General features: G+C 41.9%; 1 protein-coding gene across 1 annotated transcript in view; it reads right to left on the reverse strand.

Annotated features, from left to right (window-relative positions):
• Positions 1 to 1,513: 1,513 nt before the first annotated feature.
• Positions 1,514 to 17,616, reverse strand: part of LOC113640608 (chondroitin sulfate proteoglycan 4-like) — a 19,430-nt gene continuing 3,327 nt past the window's right edge. Inside the window, exons 3-10 of the mRNA XM_027143174.2 lie at positions 12,824 to 16,303; positions 11,508 to 11,972; positions 10,422 to 10,598; positions 7,577 to 7,775; positions 7,212 to 7,343; positions 6,808 to 6,989; positions 5,786 to 5,963; positions 1,514 to 4,391 (exon numbers count right to left, since the gene is read on the reverse strand). Of these exons, the coding sequence (XP_026998975.2) occupies positions 2,293 to 4,391; positions 5,786 to 5,963; positions 6,808 to 6,989; positions 7,212 to 7,343; positions 7,577 to 7,775; positions 10,422 to 10,598; positions 11,508 to 11,972; positions 12,824 to 16,303 (6,912 nt within the window). The 3' untranslated portion in view covers positions 1,514 to 2,292. The remainder of the gene's footprint in view (positions 4,392 to 5,785; positions 5,964 to 6,807; positions 6,990 to 7,211; positions 7,344 to 7,576; positions 7,776 to 10,421; positions 10,599 to 11,507; positions 11,973 to 12,823; positions 16,304 to 17,616) is intronic.

Below are 17,616 nucleotides of genomic sequence, written 5' to 3' on the forward strand. Positions count from 1 at the left end.
AGACACTCAAACACATTGAGGCACAAACGAAGCCTCAGTACATGCCTTCATGTGGACCGAGGTGTGGTTCACGAATCAGATTCAAAAGATGCAACTCATAACTCGTGAATGCACCAAATATCTGCATGCACATTTGGGTGTGGACGTCTCTGGTCATCAATTCCAAACATCAGACAAGCATGAATAAGAGCCATGGAAACACCCAAAACATGTGAAAAAACACTTTCAGAGCCAGCGATTCCAAAAGCTTTCTCACAAAGCTGTCTCAGAAATGTTTAGTTCACGAGGAATTTATTGACTGCTGCTGAATGAGCAAAACCTATCTGTGCTTCTCTGTGCTCCAGGGTCACATGATCATTCGGCGCTATCGAATTCTCAACCCCGATTGGTCAGTGTTCTATAACAGCAGCTCTAACACCTCTTTTGCCCATTATTCAAAACACAGGTTCATTCTAACACATTTCTGTTTCCATAGTAACAGCTGAGTTTACAAGGCCATTGTGAGTTGTAAATCTTAATCTAAGCTAAATAATAAACAAAAAAACGAACAAAGATGTTTTTGTAACATTTATGTAAGGAGTCTCTGGTGTCAGCGCAGTTAACGGTCACGGGAAGTCTTCGGGTCAGGACTTTCTTGTTTCTTTTATAACAAGCTAATTCATTTTCGCTTGTACTATATGAGCTACAAGTAAACGTTGCTAAGTTAATGCTCTTAAGGCTAGCTTATAACCATCAGTTTGATCTACGTATAGATCTATAACACTGCAGTTCATTTTGTGCGTAAACACTGAATTAACATTATTTCTCACATACAAATTCAACTTTGACATTTTACTTGATTTCTGTCGATTATTATAGATGACATCACAGTCAGACAGTATCACAGACAAGTACATGAGTTGTTTGCACAAGGTTAAATTGGTTGCTTTAAGTTTCCTTTTACGCGTTAGCTAAATTAACCTCTTACACTAAGAAAACCCACACAAACAACCCGAGGCAATATGTTCAAGAGTCACGATGAGCAATATAAATCTAGATGGTTACAAATCCAGTGTAATCAGGAAAATACATTAAAAAAAAAAACATAAAATAACCACAGCTGCAAAATATGGAGTTGTTACTGTCCTCTACCTAGTAAACATTTTACTTCTAACATTATAATATTTTCATGACATGCTACTACATCACAATAAAATTTATTTGCATAAAGCTTTAAAAAAAAGTTCTCTGGGTATAATCACAAAATTATCGCACAACATTTGGTGAATATCATTACACTTCTGTATGTCCATCCATATTTATTCTGTTTATTCTGTGTATATATAGATGTATATGTTCATAATGACATTCCTTTTGTACAGCTATATCTGTCATACCACTTCATACTGTATCATACTTATATAAAAACCACACTATATAAACCCTTCTTCAGTTACATGTACATATTACTACACCTTCTGTACAGTATAACCTCATACCCTTATTTATTACACTGCCACTTGTAAATAAGCCTTCTATGCACTTCTGGTTAGATGCTAAATGCATTTCATTGGCTCTGTACATGTACCTTGCACAATGACAATAAAGTTGAATCTAATCTAATCTAATCTAATCTAATCTAATCTAATATTGTTTAGGTAATACTTTCACACAAATTATGGGAGGTTATGGGAGGTTACGAGTGTAGCGTAACTCTATGTCAAATTGTAAGTATACTTGAGCTCCAGTTACTGTCCTGGTTACTGGTTACTGTTTTTTTTACTGAGCACACTGGTTTCTTTACACCACTAAAAAAAAACACAATGGTATGTAGTTGGCTGCACTAAATTGCCTCTAGGTGGACAAGCAGCTCATTAATATTCCTGCCTTGCCTGAATATTCTATAAAGGGTATATATATAACGTTGCAAGATGCCAAGATGGAACCAAAATAAAGTGAGTAACCATGCTGCTTCTCTCCCCTAAACATGGTGAATTGGAACTGGGTATCCTCAACCATTACCAGGATAAAGTGGTAACTAATGAAAAAAATCATGGTCTGAAACATGCTGTCTGATAATGTGGTCTCATATTTTATAAAAACCCTGTTCTGATATTGTCTCAGGGTTGGTGTACCGGTAGGGAACTGCAGAGCTTTTACGCAGGTTACACAAAAGGACATGCACAGAGAGTTCAATCCATGGGATTATTCCCACCTCCCCATAACATGGTGGACTGGCTACTCTAAATTGGCACTACTTGTACTGGCATCCCATCCCGTGTGCCAGATGATTCTATGGTCAAAGACAATGTTTCAAACCCAGTACTGATTTTGTCTCAGAGTTGGTGTACCAGGAGAGGACTGCGGTGTTCCCTCAGGATCCATAGGATTCCATGGACAGACAAGCATTTCAGAGTCAGGGAGTGCAATTGCTGGTACCAAGGCCCCATTATGCACTACCTCTAATACAGGGCTTCTAGGACACCTTGGCATAAGTGGAGTCACTACAACAGAGGGAACAGTTAGACTTCTCTCAGGCTGTCCCAGATAAGGGCTTGGAGACGCAATGTCCTCAATAGAGTTCTCTGGCAGGTCTTGGATCATGGAAGGCTGAGCCAGTTTCTCTTGCCTGTGCCTGAAAACCAGGATTAAAACGACTAGGATGACGATAAGAAACAGGCAGGCCAGGAACGGTAGAATAATAAGCAGAGGATCAGATGCAGGTCTTGGAAAAGTCTCTACCTTGAACGGTGTGTTCCTGGGAGGACCATTGTGTCTCCCTGATGTGGACTTGGGTGCATTAAGAACTGTACTTTGTCCTCGTGTGTGGTTTCCTGAACGGTTTCTTGTCTTGGTCTTTGGAGGTACCCAGAGTGGCCTTTTGGTTGGGTGTGTGTGCGATGGCTCATTCATGTGTAAAACAACATTGCTTGTTCTGTTAAAAGCAGGATGTATGGTTGGATGCCCTGGAGATGCTGAAACTACATGTTTTCCTGTCATTGGATCATAGGGTACAACCATGAAAACAAACTCTCCTCTAGCAGGCTGAACATTTGCCGCTTTTAAAATAAAAACAAATGAGTCTTCGAGTACATATGTGGTCTTATGCCCAACAGCTGTTGTGTTGCCGTATGCAGTTAGAGAGTTAAGGTGCTCCTGAATGGCAATTCTGCCTTGTTCAACATCCCTAAAGGTAAAGGATTCTATAGACTCTGATGCACCGCCGAGGTTCACTGTTACCTTTACGAGCTTGCCATATTTTGGAGGAACAATAATTTCAAAGACCGGGTCACTGCCACTGATGGAAGCCAGCTCGGTGGCATCTAAAACATCCTTTCTTAATTTAACAGGAATACCATCGGGGATACGTACTTGTTTTCCAAGGAAGATCAGCGGCTTCACTGTGATATTGAACACCTTGTTGGTCAGGTTGCTTTCAGAGGTAACAACAGTGAACTCAAAGCTGTCTCTTGAGGAGGATAAGTCCGTCATCTGATACGAAACCTTCCCGAACAGAAGTTCCTCCTGGTCAAAGTGTGTGATCCGGTCTTCCTTAATCACAAGCATGCCATGATTTGGTGGTGTTGTAATGAAATACTTTATGGTTGTGTTTTTCTTGTTGGTCACTGCAGCCAAGTGCTGAAGTGTCAAGATTCCCGTAGTCTGCCCTTGCACCAGAGTCAATCCTGTATTATTTACAATGTTGATCGTGACATTATGAACTTCAAGGTTGAACAGCTTATAGAGTGGACGATGGAAGCCGTCTGTTACGCTGAAGTAGAATATTCCTGAGGAGGGATGCCCTTCTTGAACAAAGTGCACCCTTCCTTCATTCACATCAGCCTGGGTAAACGTAACAGCAGATTCATTAAGGCGACCTTCCAGGGCCAGGAAGCCATTGTTCGGCTTGCTGATCACAGTGTAATGGATGTCTTCAGGCAGAGTGTCCAGGTCTTCCACGTGAAGGTTTTCAGGACCCAGAGTTACAGTGTCTCCTTTGACCACCAAGAGACTCGGGGCTTGAGTTTTAAGTAAGGGAGGCAGATCGTTCACAGGTGTTACAGTGATATTAAAAGTCTCTGAGACCATAAGGTCCTTCGCAGTGGTCGGCTGAGGAGGTTTCCCTATAAGATTTAACCACACATCGAAACTGAAACTGTCAGACGTAGTCTCGGAGTCATCGTGCACATATGTGATTCCATATTTGTTGAGGATGAACTGGGAGAAATCAGGTTTCTCATGGGACAGGTTACGTTCTCCTACGACGATTGTCCCGAAGCGTGGCAGTGTGTTGACTCGGTACCAGATTTCATAGGAGTCTCGGTCTTCTTCAGGTAGCTTTCCCAAAAGATTTGAAGCATCCAGCTTTGACGTATCGATCGTGATCCGACTGCCTTCCACCACTACAGCACCTGATATGCAAAATACATACAAACAAGCTTGTAGAGTATTTATATTGTGAAATTAAAATACATTAAAGTGAAAAAAAAACGAACATTTATTATATTCAGTGTGATTAAAGGCCATATAATTTGCTTACTTAAAGGCAGGGTCTCCGAGTCGGGCCGAATAATTAACAAAAAATCAAAACAAACATGTAGCCAATGAGCAGAAAGGGGCGTGTCTTGTCGATATGGGCGGAGAGAGTGTTCAGTGCGCATGTGTGACATTAGCAGAAAGTGGTTTTAACATTGACATGGAGGATAAAAAGAAAAGAAAGTGAAGAAAGGCTTACGATAAGGCAAGAAGTAGGACGTGTTAATATAGGATCAGCTTTCCAGCGCTGGAGAGAACTGAAGGAGCAGGAAGTTGGCCACATATTCACAGGTTGGAGTTTCCCGAGTCAATAACTCCTGAGCTAAACGCTGTTACTACACAAATAACACCTCTTTTCTATCGTAGTAATGTAGAGAGGCAGCTACAACCGTGTTTTGTGTAGTAACAGCGTTTAGCTCAGGAGTTATCGACTCGGGAAACTCCGACCTGTGAATATGTGGCCGACTTTACTTAAGACGCCGAGGCGCTTTTTTCCTTCTCGATAGGTGAGTAACGTTGGTTTTGCTTTGTTACACAGAACTAATATATGCCTTTGTCCTTTACATGATTATGCTTGTGTGGCATTTTTGCTTGTTTGTTTATCTGCAATCGTATTGTTCTTCCCTTCAGCTATGATAAAGACACGTTTCTTTCCATTAGTCACCTGTTTTACATATGTATGTGTGGGCGGAGCTATCGATACAGGGGTGGGACCCGTTTGGGTTAGGGGCGTGTTTGTTTTGGTGATTTTATATGTCGACATTCGCTTTCAAAAATCGGAGACCCTGCCTTTAAACTGTAGGTTCTACTTATAACTAAGGAGAAACCATTTGCTTTACATTTAAGGTTACTCTGTTTATTTCTTTGTGACCTGATCCTGAGTGCATTGATTATATTATCTTTCTCTGTGTTCTTTTGTTTATCTGTCAGCATTGTGTTCCACTCACGTCTAGCTACACGCCTGATATTTTATTTCTATGTCAAGGGTCTGCCGTTAATCAAGCTTATGGATAAATATTGATTTGCATTGTTCCTTTGTGTGCTCTTACTTCCTAATTAACACTAGTCCAGACTTTTGACCCTATGGCCTGGATATTATCACTTTGAAAAACATCTTAGATAATAACCAACTTTTTCCATAATAACATAGCTCAATACTTGTTACTTTTTCTAACTTTCTACCTTGAAAAAGCTGAATTTTCTTAGCGCTTGACACTACGCAAGTTCCAGCTAGTTAGCTAATGCTATGCTAACCAGACACAAATAATACCCGTGTTGGCACGAAGGACACTCCTGTGTTCTGGACTTGTGTTATCGTAGGAGATGTTTATGTTAAAGATGTGAGGTGGAAAGAAAGCAGGAGGAGAAGATGCATTAAAGATGAAGGAGTCTGTCGCTGTCCATGCTATCGGTTCGGTGTGTTCATATGTCACCAAACCAGCCTTTAACTGCAAAACAAGAACAAATTACAAAGAACGCTATTTATTATTAATCGGTAACTGAATGAAAATCGATGCTAAATGATCATGCTAATATTAGGCAGCTTACCAAACCTAACAATTTCTTTACAGACCAAATGTTTTATTTATTTAGAGTTACATTTACTGTAAGAAGAAACTTCAGAGATACAGCTTTAGTTCTGACTCTGGAGACTCCTTCAAAACATGTTAAAGAAACATCTCTTTACATACCGTTATACTATTGATATTACTTTCGCAGCTGGGCTGCTGTCTGAAAAAATTAATCAACACAAATTAAATTGAAAATTTCATAAGCAAGTGCAGGAGAAGGCAGGTTAAATTATTCCATTATAATAATAATAATCCCATTATAGAGCCAGTATCTTGCATCAAATTATTCATTCATCTTCTACCGCTTATCCGAACTTCTCGGGTCACGGGGAGCCTGTGCCTATCTCAGGCGTCATCGGGCATCGAGGCAGGATACACCCTGGACGGAGCGCCAACCCATCGCAGGGCACACACACACTCTCATTCACTCACACACGCACACACACACACTACGGACAATTTTCCAGAGATGTCAATCAACCTTCCATGCATGTCTTTGGACCGGGGGAGGAAACCGGAGTACCCGGAGGAAACCCCCGAGGCACGGGGAGAACATGCAAACTCCACAAACACAAGGCGGAGGCGGGAATCGAACCCCCAACCCTGGAGGTGTGAGGCGAACGTGCTAACCACTAAGCCACCGTGACCCCCCACCTGCATCAAATTGAATTAAATTCCACTCAATTATATTTTCTCATTAAGAATAGAATTTCAAACACACCATATTGTGAGTGAATATAGATATCGGCTCTGTCTCTGTGGAATTGTCGTCTTGGGTCCTGATCAGCCTGCCCAGTCTCGGAGGCGAAGTGACGGAGTATACGATGCTGCGATTCTCGTGAACATCATCATAGTCATTAGTGGAAATGAACAAATCTTCCACGGAAATGACTTTTGAGGAACCTGAAACAAAATAAAATGAATAATAATAATAACATGTATATGTGTGTGTATATATATATATATATATATATATATATATATATATATATATATATATATATATATATATATATGTATGCATGTATGTATGTATGTATGTATACAAGCACTATAATGGGACAATAGTGAAAGTCAAAATAAACACAAATGATCAAATATTCAACATTTTTCCAGTAAAATAACCTGGAAACACTTTGAGTTCACGGTTCCTCTCCAGGCTGAGTGTCAGAGATCGAGCAGCGATGCTGAAAATTTGTCTTGGTGCAAAATTGACTCCATCATTCACCTGGAAATGAAATCCACCAAACATGGTGCCTATGGAGGAGAAAAAAGTGTGCCTAAATTTAAGGACGACTTCACACCACAATCAAGCAGCTAAGCAAACATGAGGGGGGTCTTTTTTTGCCTCACAGAAGAAGTATTAATCAGAAATTAATATAAATATAAATGTTTTCGTCATATAAATCATTTACACCAGCAAAGCTGTGGAAAACAAACCCACAAATTTTAAACTTGTCAAACTTCAAACTTGTCAGCGTTCTTCTCACCGCTGTGTATGAACACCAGCTGCCGATGGTGGATGTGAGCCTGGGTGAAGTTCAGGATCGGTCTGGAGGGGGCACTCTTCAGAGCGAGGTGTCCATTACTGGGAGGAGTGACAATAAACTCCAGGCTCTCGGGGGCAGAGTCGTGGTCAGTAGCACTGAGGTCATCGCTGGTGATTTCTGTGACCGAGTCGACCCAAACCTGCAGAGGCAAAAAAGTCATATTATCATGCTATATTTTTAAGGTTCTGGGCATCTTCATAATTATTTCTTGTTAATTAGCACATCCTTTCACTTGCTGTCTATCACACTATATCCATTTGTCTAACTAGATATCTAACTACTGCTTATGGTTTTAATCATGCAATATAACATGCTACAGTATGCTAATGTTATCCAACATGCTAGCACGTGGTTACTGTTTGTTCCGTTAGCTAGCCTGCTGGTAAATAGTTAGCTTAATGTTAGCTAAATTACCCGCCTACTGTTTTAATGACACAATATAATAATTAGATTTAAAAACTCCATATTTTCGAAGTTTTAAATAGATAGTAAATTAATAAATAAAATACCATAAATAAACAAACAAACAAACAAACAAATAAATAAATAAATTTAAGTTTTAAATTTAAATTAATAGATTAAATAATGAAATTACTTTAGCTTACCGAGCTTATGAAGAGCGCAGTTGTAGCTTTTTCTGAAATTCTTAATATAAGATTATTCTTTGTATAAACTTTCATATTAAAAAGTGAAATTTAAAAAGAGATATTTAAAATGTATGTATGACTTTTAAACTGAGTTCGATTTTAAAGCCTTAAATGCACTTTCATACGGCCAATTCCTTTTTAATATTCATTTTGGATTTATTAAATAAATCTTAGATCCAAATCCTAGCAGAAGAATTGCCAGAAAAAAGAAAACGTTTTTGAGCCCCCTGGTGGAGACACAAAGTATTTAAATTCTGAAAAGTCCGCCATTTTTTTCTAGTTTTAAGATTTTCTATTATATCGTATCATTGATAATCGGGACAAATGCTTCAGAGAGATTAATCTAAATATTATTAAAGAACACAAATAAATTATTTAATGTAGATTTTAAATTATTTATAGGATGGTATTATGGATCATGTCCATTTGATCAAATGGATAATAAGATGTTGTACACTAATGAGGGTACAACAACCTCTGTCTACAATGTGTATGACAGACAGACAGACAGACAGACAGACAGACAGACAGGCAGACAGACAGGCAGGCAGACAGGCAGGCAGACAGGCAGGCAGACAGGCAGGCAGACAGAGACAGGCAGACAGAGACAGGCAGGCAACCGGCATGCAGTCAGAGAGATTGGCAGACAGGCAGGCAGACAGACAAAGAGGGAGAGAGACAAACAGACAGACGGACGGACAGGGAGAGAGACAGACAGACAGGCAGGCAAGCAGACAGGCAGTCAGAGAGGTTGGCAGACAGGCAGTCAGACAGACAGGCAAAGAGAGAGAGAGAGATAAACAGACAAAGAAGGAGAGAGACAAACAGACAGACAGACAGACAGACAGACAGACAGGGAGAGAGACAGACAGACAGGGAGAGAGACAGACAGACAGGAAGGCAAGTAGACAAACAGACAGACAGGTGGAGAGACAGGCAGTCAGACAGACAGGCAGTCAGACAGACAGACAAAGAGGGAGAAAGACCAACAGACAGACAGACAGGGAGAGAGACAGACAGACAGGAAGGCAAGTAGACAAACAGACAGACAGGTGGAGAGACAGGCAGTCAGACAGACAGGCAGTCAGACAGACAGAGAGACAGACAGAGAGACAGACAGAGAGACAGAATCTGGTCTGGTCCCATTACAATCAAACTCAATGAATCCTCATCTGAAAAGGGATAAAGTGTGGAATGTAAAGAATTTAGACAGATAATATGACCAAATCCCTTTACTCTGCATCATTCACACGACAGACTACAGTCAGCGCTGTGCAAAAGTATTCACCCCTTAAACTTTTCCACATTCTGTTAGTCACAACCTGGAAGTGAAATGAACTTAACCCAGATTTTAACCAATTAATTCACACAATAAATCGAACATCTGAAGGCACAAAAGTTAATCAAAAACAAAAAGTGCACATGGGATGCTTGCATAAGAATCCAATCCCCTGATCATTACAAAGCAGGTCTTTTGAGATCTCTATCAGCTTTACACATTTGGGTCCTGATTGGGGAGGTGTTCCTGGGCATGTCCAACCGGGAGGAGGCCCAGGGGAAGACCTAGGACATGCTGGAGGGACTACGTCTCTCGGCTGGCCTGGGCACGCCTTGATATTCCCCCAGCAGAGCTGGAGGAAGTGGCTGGGGAGAGGGAAGTCTGGGCATCCCTGCTTAGTCTGCTGCCCCCGTGACCCGGCCGATAAGCGATAGAAGATGGATGGATGGATGGATGGATGGATGGATGGATGGTCCTGATATGTTTTTGGCTCAATCCTCTTTTTTTTGTTCTCTAGCAAACTTTTTTGGAACAGGAGTGTTTGAGATCATGTAATGGAACACAGTCTGAATCCGTTCGACTAATCATGCGACCAAATCATTCTACAAAATTGACAGATTTTTGTCCACAATATTATGACCTACTGTAGGTTTCAGAGATGGCCAAAAAAACTCCATTAAAATTAAATCAATTTCAGTTCATCACCTGACAAAGGATGAAGGGGATGAATACTTATGCAAAACACTTTAAATATGCTGTGAAAATGATGGCACATCATAAATAAAAGCAGTATATACAAAGTTATACGTGTAGCTCAGTGATCTGTCAGTTTGTCACTGGTTCCTGATGCTTGTCTCACCCTCAGGATCCTGTTGGCAGTTATAACCGGAGGCTCGTCGTTTACAGGCGTGACGTTCACGTGTATAACACGAGGTGTGCTCTGCTTACGGACTTCCGTGTCATTGGCGACCAGCGTGAAATTATCTTCCGTCGTCTCGCCGCCATCATGGACATACGAAATGAACTCGTGTTCAACCTGCACAGTAAAATGAATACTTTATTGTTTATATAGTGAAAGAACTGGTTTTTATTTAAATAAAATGTAATAAAAAGTTATGTTTACTAACACACAGGATTGTTAGTATACAATTATATGTCTATGTCTATGTAAGCCATTAAATTAAAAAAAATTTACGTACTTTTTTAATCGTTAACCGCAAAACTAATGCACCAGTTAAAAAATACTATTAATATGTATACGTTAATGCTGAATATTCTGTTTAATAGTAAAAATAATTCACATAAAATAATTAAGATTATTTCTTTAAATGTATAAATATATAAATCGATATAAGATGAAGAGAGGAAATGTGACTGAGGCAAATAGAAATATAATTATAAATACACAGACAGTTTAAAATGCATGAATCATTTATTCATTCATTCATTCATTTTCTACCGCTAATCCGAACTTCTCGGGTCACGGGGAGCCTGTGCCTATCTCAGGCGTCATCGGGCATCGAGGCAGGATACACCCTGGACGGAGTGCCAACCCATCACAGGGCACACACACACTCTCATTCACTCACACACACACACACTACGGACAATTTTCCAGAGATGCCAATTAACCTACCATGCATGTCTTTGGACCGGGGGAGGAAACCGGAGTACCCGGAGGAAACCCCCGAGGCACGGGGAGAACATGCAAACTCCACACACACACAAGGCGGAGGTGGGAATCGAACCCCAACCCTGGAGGTGTGAGGCGAACGTGTTAACCACTAAGTCACCGTGCCCCATGCATGAATTAATGAAGGAATAAGTTCATTGAACAATTTATTAATTCAGTAATTCGTTCTTGCTTTCATGTATAAATTCACCACACATGCAACTGTTATCTAAAAGCTGATTAATCCCAATTCTCTTAAACTTAGATGCTGACCTGCACTCTGGTGAAAGACGGGATCGGAACCCCAGGGATCCTGGAGTGCTCTATACGGCCGTGATGTGGACCCTCGATCACATGGTACTGGACATGACGTTCTGTAAAGTGTCGGCCCGTGACCTTGATAACGTCCTGAGTAAGAGCTTTAGAAGATCCCTCTTTCAAGGTTATGTTTGACACTTCGAGTGGAAGGAAGAAAGGAATGATTTCCACAAATACCACCAGATCACTAACTGTTACGATCCCGTTAGTGACGTCGAGTGTGAAAGAATCGCCGGTGTGTCCGTGTTTTTCCTGGACGTACTCGATGTGCCCGGCGTTAACGTCCCACTGTGAGAACTTTCCGACGGTCGCGTTGTGACGGTTCTCTCCGTCTGCATGAGAACGTCTCAAGAAGCCGTGTGATGGAGGTGTTTTCACAGTGTATGTGATCTCATCCGGTGTGTTACCCTCATGAACTACCTGGAGTGAAAGACATCCATAAGAATGACTAAAAACATCCCAAAAAAGCTACCGAAAATAACCCAATTAAATATTTCCTCTAAATGGGGGGTCAGTGGTGGCGCAACCGGTTAAGGCTCTGGGTTGTTGATCGGAGGATCGGGGTTCAAGTCCTTCAAGTCCCCACACAGCCAAGCTGCCACTGCTGGGCCCTTGAGTAAGCCCCTCAACCCTCCCTGCTCCAGGGGCAATAAAGAAAAGCATTCCAATGTGCTGTAATGTATATGTGGCGATAATAAAGGCTTCTATACCCCCATTCTGTTCTGTTCTAAATTCTGGACCTGAGCTCAATTTTATCTCTTGCAGACTTTTTTAAAAGGACACTTCAAAATTTCTCATGCTGTTTCCTAACGTAGGTTATGTAACATATAATAATTGCACTTTTTATGTAAGAAAACACACAGTACTATAAATAGTACTATAGCTATTAGGTAATAAGGCAAATAAAATGCCTTTATGAATAAAATAATCAGCAATAGGAAAATAATCAACAATGCGGTGGTGTGAAGCGCCAAAACTTCTTATTATATTCCTCTAATAGAACTTTCTTAAATGTTTTATTCCTTAAATTTTATTCTCCTATACTTACAATCGCTGTAGCTTTTAATCACTTTTAATCACATGTTATAGCAGGTTAGAATTTGACCATCAGATTTGAGATGCTAAAAAAACAAGCAACACATTTTTGTTACCTCCCTTATTCTTGGTGATTTCGGTTGTTTTTACACACGAGTGTTCACAACCGATCGTGCTTATTATCTATAATGATTCCAGCTTATCTGTATGATTATTATGATCAATGCGATACAAACCTCGAGCTCCTTGTTGTGAATTTTAACAGCTTTTCCTTCTTCCGCCACTAAACGGTGCTTGTGGATGATTTGCGGCGGGTTCTGATGGCTCTCGAGGTACATCTTCACTGCCACGGTCACATCCAAGCGCAGCCCATTTACCATAGCTGTCAGGCTAAAAGAATCCATAAGGTTTGTGCTGTCGTCATGGCGATAAACTACATGACCCGCCTTCAAGTCGTACCGCGTGAAAGCGTCGGCTTCGATGCCTTCGCAGAGGAGAATCCCGTGACTCGGAGGATGAAATATCTCGAAAAGGACATCCTCGTCGCTACGGACGTCGGCGTTGGTAGCGACGCTGAAGTTGACTGACTGTAAAATGACTTCCTGTCCCTTTTGAACTAAAAGGCCAGTGTTGTTGGCTACCTTTAAATAAGGATCCTGGGCACTTACCTCCAGCAGCGTCGATGTATAATGCTTCCCGTCTGAGACGAAAAGTACAAAGTGTCCAGAGCTCGTGCCTCTGTGGACAAACAGCACTCTCTTTTCCTCCAGATCTCTTTGATGGAACTGATAAAGCTCGTGCGAGGTATCGTTCACCAACACTAGTTGTCCCACCGAGATTCCTCGTCTGGTATAAAGCAGCTGTCTGTCATCGTAGTCAGAATCGGGGTCATGGTAACAGAGATCCTCCAATGTCAGGAGCCTCTGACCATCCCGTGTCACGTGAAAGACTTTATCCACAACGCGGACAGGTTTCTGATCGTTCACTAACTGGATGGAGATGTTGAAAATGCCTTCGACGTCCTTCTGAGACGATGCCGAAGCACAAAACGTGAATGCATCACGTGTTGTTTCGCTATCGTCGTGAACGTACGCGACACGCTCTTCCAGAATGTCCTGATTTGTAAACTCCACGATAACACTGCTGGAGTTATCGACTCGAATTAATTTCCCATGTTGAGGTCTGCTTCTGAGGGTGTAATGTACAACACTGGAGCCGAAAGTCTCTAAGAAAAGACAGTCTTGGGTTATTATCTTACTCTCCCCTTCTAAGAGGGAAAGTCCATGATTTCTCATAACTACACTGTGGACATCAGCTTTGATGCTGATCCTAAAGTCATGTCTATTAGAATAAGAGTATTCTGAAAACACCTGAAAGCTGAACATGTCCCTCAGGTCTCTGTTTGGCTTTGTAGAAAGTTTATATTGCACTTTTTGGTCAGTAATGTTCATTTGGCTAAAAGTAGAGTTCTTTTTTAGGGGCTTGTCATTGAACAGCAAAATGCCTCTCCTCGGTAAAGTCAACAAGCGGACGTGAATTTCGTTATCGGACAGCTTCGCATTTTTTGAGACTATTCTAAATTCCTGCGGCGTCAACGTGACTTTACGATCATCTTTCACTTCCATTTTACTCCTGGTGACTTTGTAAAGAATCCATCGAACCCTTATCCGGACGACGACCTCGTCCGTAGACACGGAGCCTACGCTGAGCTTGCATTTGAAGAGATCAGTCGAGTTCTCCGGCTGGGGACCACGGAAGGTGCAAAGATACCTGAGTCTTTCCTTTTCTAGAAGTTTCTGTGTAAAGGTACTAACCTGCCTCCACTCACCGCTAGAATGTAGCTTTTGTAGCTCACCATAAACAGGCGGGTCTAGGACATCATACCGGATATCCATAGGTTGCTTGGCCAAGTTCACTTGCACAGCTAAATGTTTACTACCGATGGGAGAAGCTCCACCCTGGATCACATCCACGCCAGTGTTATTTACAACGTTGTACTCCAGGGTGACGGCCATGATTCTCAGCACGACCGTATTACTCGCTTTTTCTCCATCGCTCACTCTAATCTCCATCCTAGAGTTCTTGGTGCCTTGGTGTACAAAATTAACCTTCCCCTGTTCTAGGTCTGTGTATGAGAACGAGGTCACGGGTTTTCCTGGATTATCCGCAAGTTCCAGGAATCCAGCAATCAGGTTACCGAGTAGACAGAATACCAGTTCTGTGTAGTTACTATCAGGATCAGTAGCTCTTAGCATGTCCACACTCAAATGGCGCTTGGAGTTCTCTAGGAGAATAAATAGATTTCCCTCTGGGAGGCTGAGTTCCGGGGCATCATTAACAGGCATGACTGTGATGTTAAACCTGTGCATGTGGCTCCCCTTCAAATAAACTGGCACCTCTTTATTGGTGCTGGTGGTGAAAACAGAAAACATGAAGAAGTCGTGACAATCCTCTGAGCCTCCGTGAACGTACATTACCCGACCCTGCCACAGATCCAGAATACTAAAGGTATTTTCATGTTGATCAGGGTCAACATCGAGCCTCAGCTCCCCGTGGACCGGCTGTTCCTCGATGCAGAACATGATCTGGGATTGCCTGATCCCAAGCTTGTGGAATTCCAGGTTCAACTTGATGTGCTTTGACTCAAGAGGCGCTCGTCCACCCTCAAAGACCTCCAGATCTTCGAGAAGTAAAAAGGTCTGAGCCTTCGTCTTGTCAAATTGAGTCGTCTCTTGTTGAAGAGTCTCTGGATTGTCCATGTTGATGGGCTGGACATGCTTCACAGGCTCACAACCGACAGAAACGTCTTTGGTCACCATAGCATTGGCCAGACCCATGTTCTGTCCATTGACTCTAATATTTCTCAGACAGCCTTTAAAGGAGCCTCCACCGATGTGCTTTGATACTACCGAGAGCAAACCATTTCTATGTACTTCTGAAATTGTGCTCGCATCTACGCCACCCAAGAAAAGCGGTCCATTCATCTGGACAGACCTGGATTTGGCTGCAAAGCTGGAATTCAAGATCTCCTCACCAAGGGTTAACTGAAGAGCCCGAGAAGATACGTAGAGCCTCACCAAGTGCCAGTTTTCTTCACGCACGGCTGTTATTGAGCTTAAAGCTGTCTTACTACCATCTATTCTAACAACAGCAACAAGGCGCTTGTGTCGTATCTCCAAAGCCACATAGTCCCCCTTCCCCGCAGAGCTGTACAAGAGAAGCCCATCTTCATCTAAGGTGTAAAACTCACACTCGAACATGCCTTCCTGTGGAACCTCCCACACTGGCAGAGACAGGTATGCTTTAGAGCTGAAGAAACTGATGGAGTCATTTACAGAAGCTGAAAACTCTGGGCTGCAGCCCAAAGACACCTCATGGACCATTTTATATCCAGAGTAAGGCCTCAAGGAAGAAAGCAGATTATGTTCATTAAACAGCACTTCATCCAAACAGCCACGGAAACCCATGTGAGATATATCATTGAAAAGGTAGAGCTTATGCGAATTCTCAAGACCGCCGACATACAGTCCGTCCCGAATGCTGAGCTCCAGGTCAGGCCCGGGCATCCTCAGACTGCTCTGTGAGCTTCTGTCGACGGTCAGAGTGACATTGTGGTCATTGTGTAGGAGTTCTATGGAGTGCCAGGTAAGGTCATTGAGGAGACACTCTTTCTCTGAGCGAAGGGTGTGTTCCCCAGATCCAAGTTCAATCTGCACCTGCATTTGATAAAAACACAGCTGTGAGATGAGAAATCAAGCTGGTCTTAGTAACATAATCAGCTGTAGCCAAGAATTACATTTTTTCCTGTTTCACACACACACACACATACACACATATACACACAAAACATACACACACACTACACACACACAAATACATACATATACACACACACATACACACAAAACACACACACACACACTACAAATACACACAAAACATACAAAACCTACACACACACACACACACACAAAACCTACACACAAACACACACACACTACACACACATAAAACATACACACACATATACATACACATACACACACTACATACACACACATATACATACACACTACACACTACATAGACACACACACTACATTCCCACACACACTCTCACACGCACACACACACATACACACACACGTGCACACGCTAAAATAACATCAACCAGAATTCAGTCTACCGGTCGACTTTTCTGCAGGGTCTCCTCCTGAGCCTCTGGAGACTAATCCAGGGATTTTAAGACATTAAAGGTGCGGTCTCCGATTTTTGAAAGCCAATGTTGACATTTGAAATCACCAAAACAAACACGCCCTTAACCCAAATGGGTCCCACCCCGTATCGATAGCTCCGCCCACACATACATACGTAACCCAGGCGACTAACAGAAAGAAACGTGTCTTTATCATAGCTGAAGGGAAGAACAATACGATTGTAGATAAACAAACAAGCAAAAATGCCACACAAGCATAATGATGTAAAGGACAAAGGCATATATTAGTTCTGTGTAACAAAGCAAAACCAACGTTACTCACCTATCGAGAAGGAAAAAAGCGCCTCGGCGTCTTAAGTAAAGTCGGCCACATATTCACAGGTCGGAGTTTCCCGAGTCGATAACTCCTGAGCTAAACGTTGTTACTACACAAAACGCGGTTGTAGCTGCCTCTCTACATTACTACGATAGAAAAGAGGTGTTATTTGTGTAGTAACAGCGTTTAGCTCAGGAGTTATTGACTCGGGAAACTCCAACCTGTGAATATGTGGCCAACTTCCTGCTCCTTCAGTTCTCTCCAGCGCTGGAAAGCTGATCCTATATTAACACGTCCTACTTCTTGTCCTTATCGTAAGTCTTTCTTCTCTTTCTTTCTTTGTTTTTATCCTCCATGTCGATGTTAAAACCGCTTTCTGCTAACGTCACACACGCGCACCGAACACTCTCTCCGCCCATATCGACAAGACACGCCCCTTTCTGCTCATTGGCTACACGTTTGTTTTGTTTTTGTTTTGATTCTTGTTTATTATTCGG

This window comes from Tachysurus fulvidraco, chromosome 20 (assembly GCF_022655615.1).
Source record: "Tachysurus fulvidraco isolate hzauxx_2018 chromosome 20, HZAU_PFXX_2.0, whole genome shotgun sequence".
In the NCBI taxonomy this organism is placed as follows: Eukaryota; Metazoa; Chordata; class Actinopteri; order Siluriformes; family Bagridae; genus Tachysurus; species Tachysurus fulvidraco.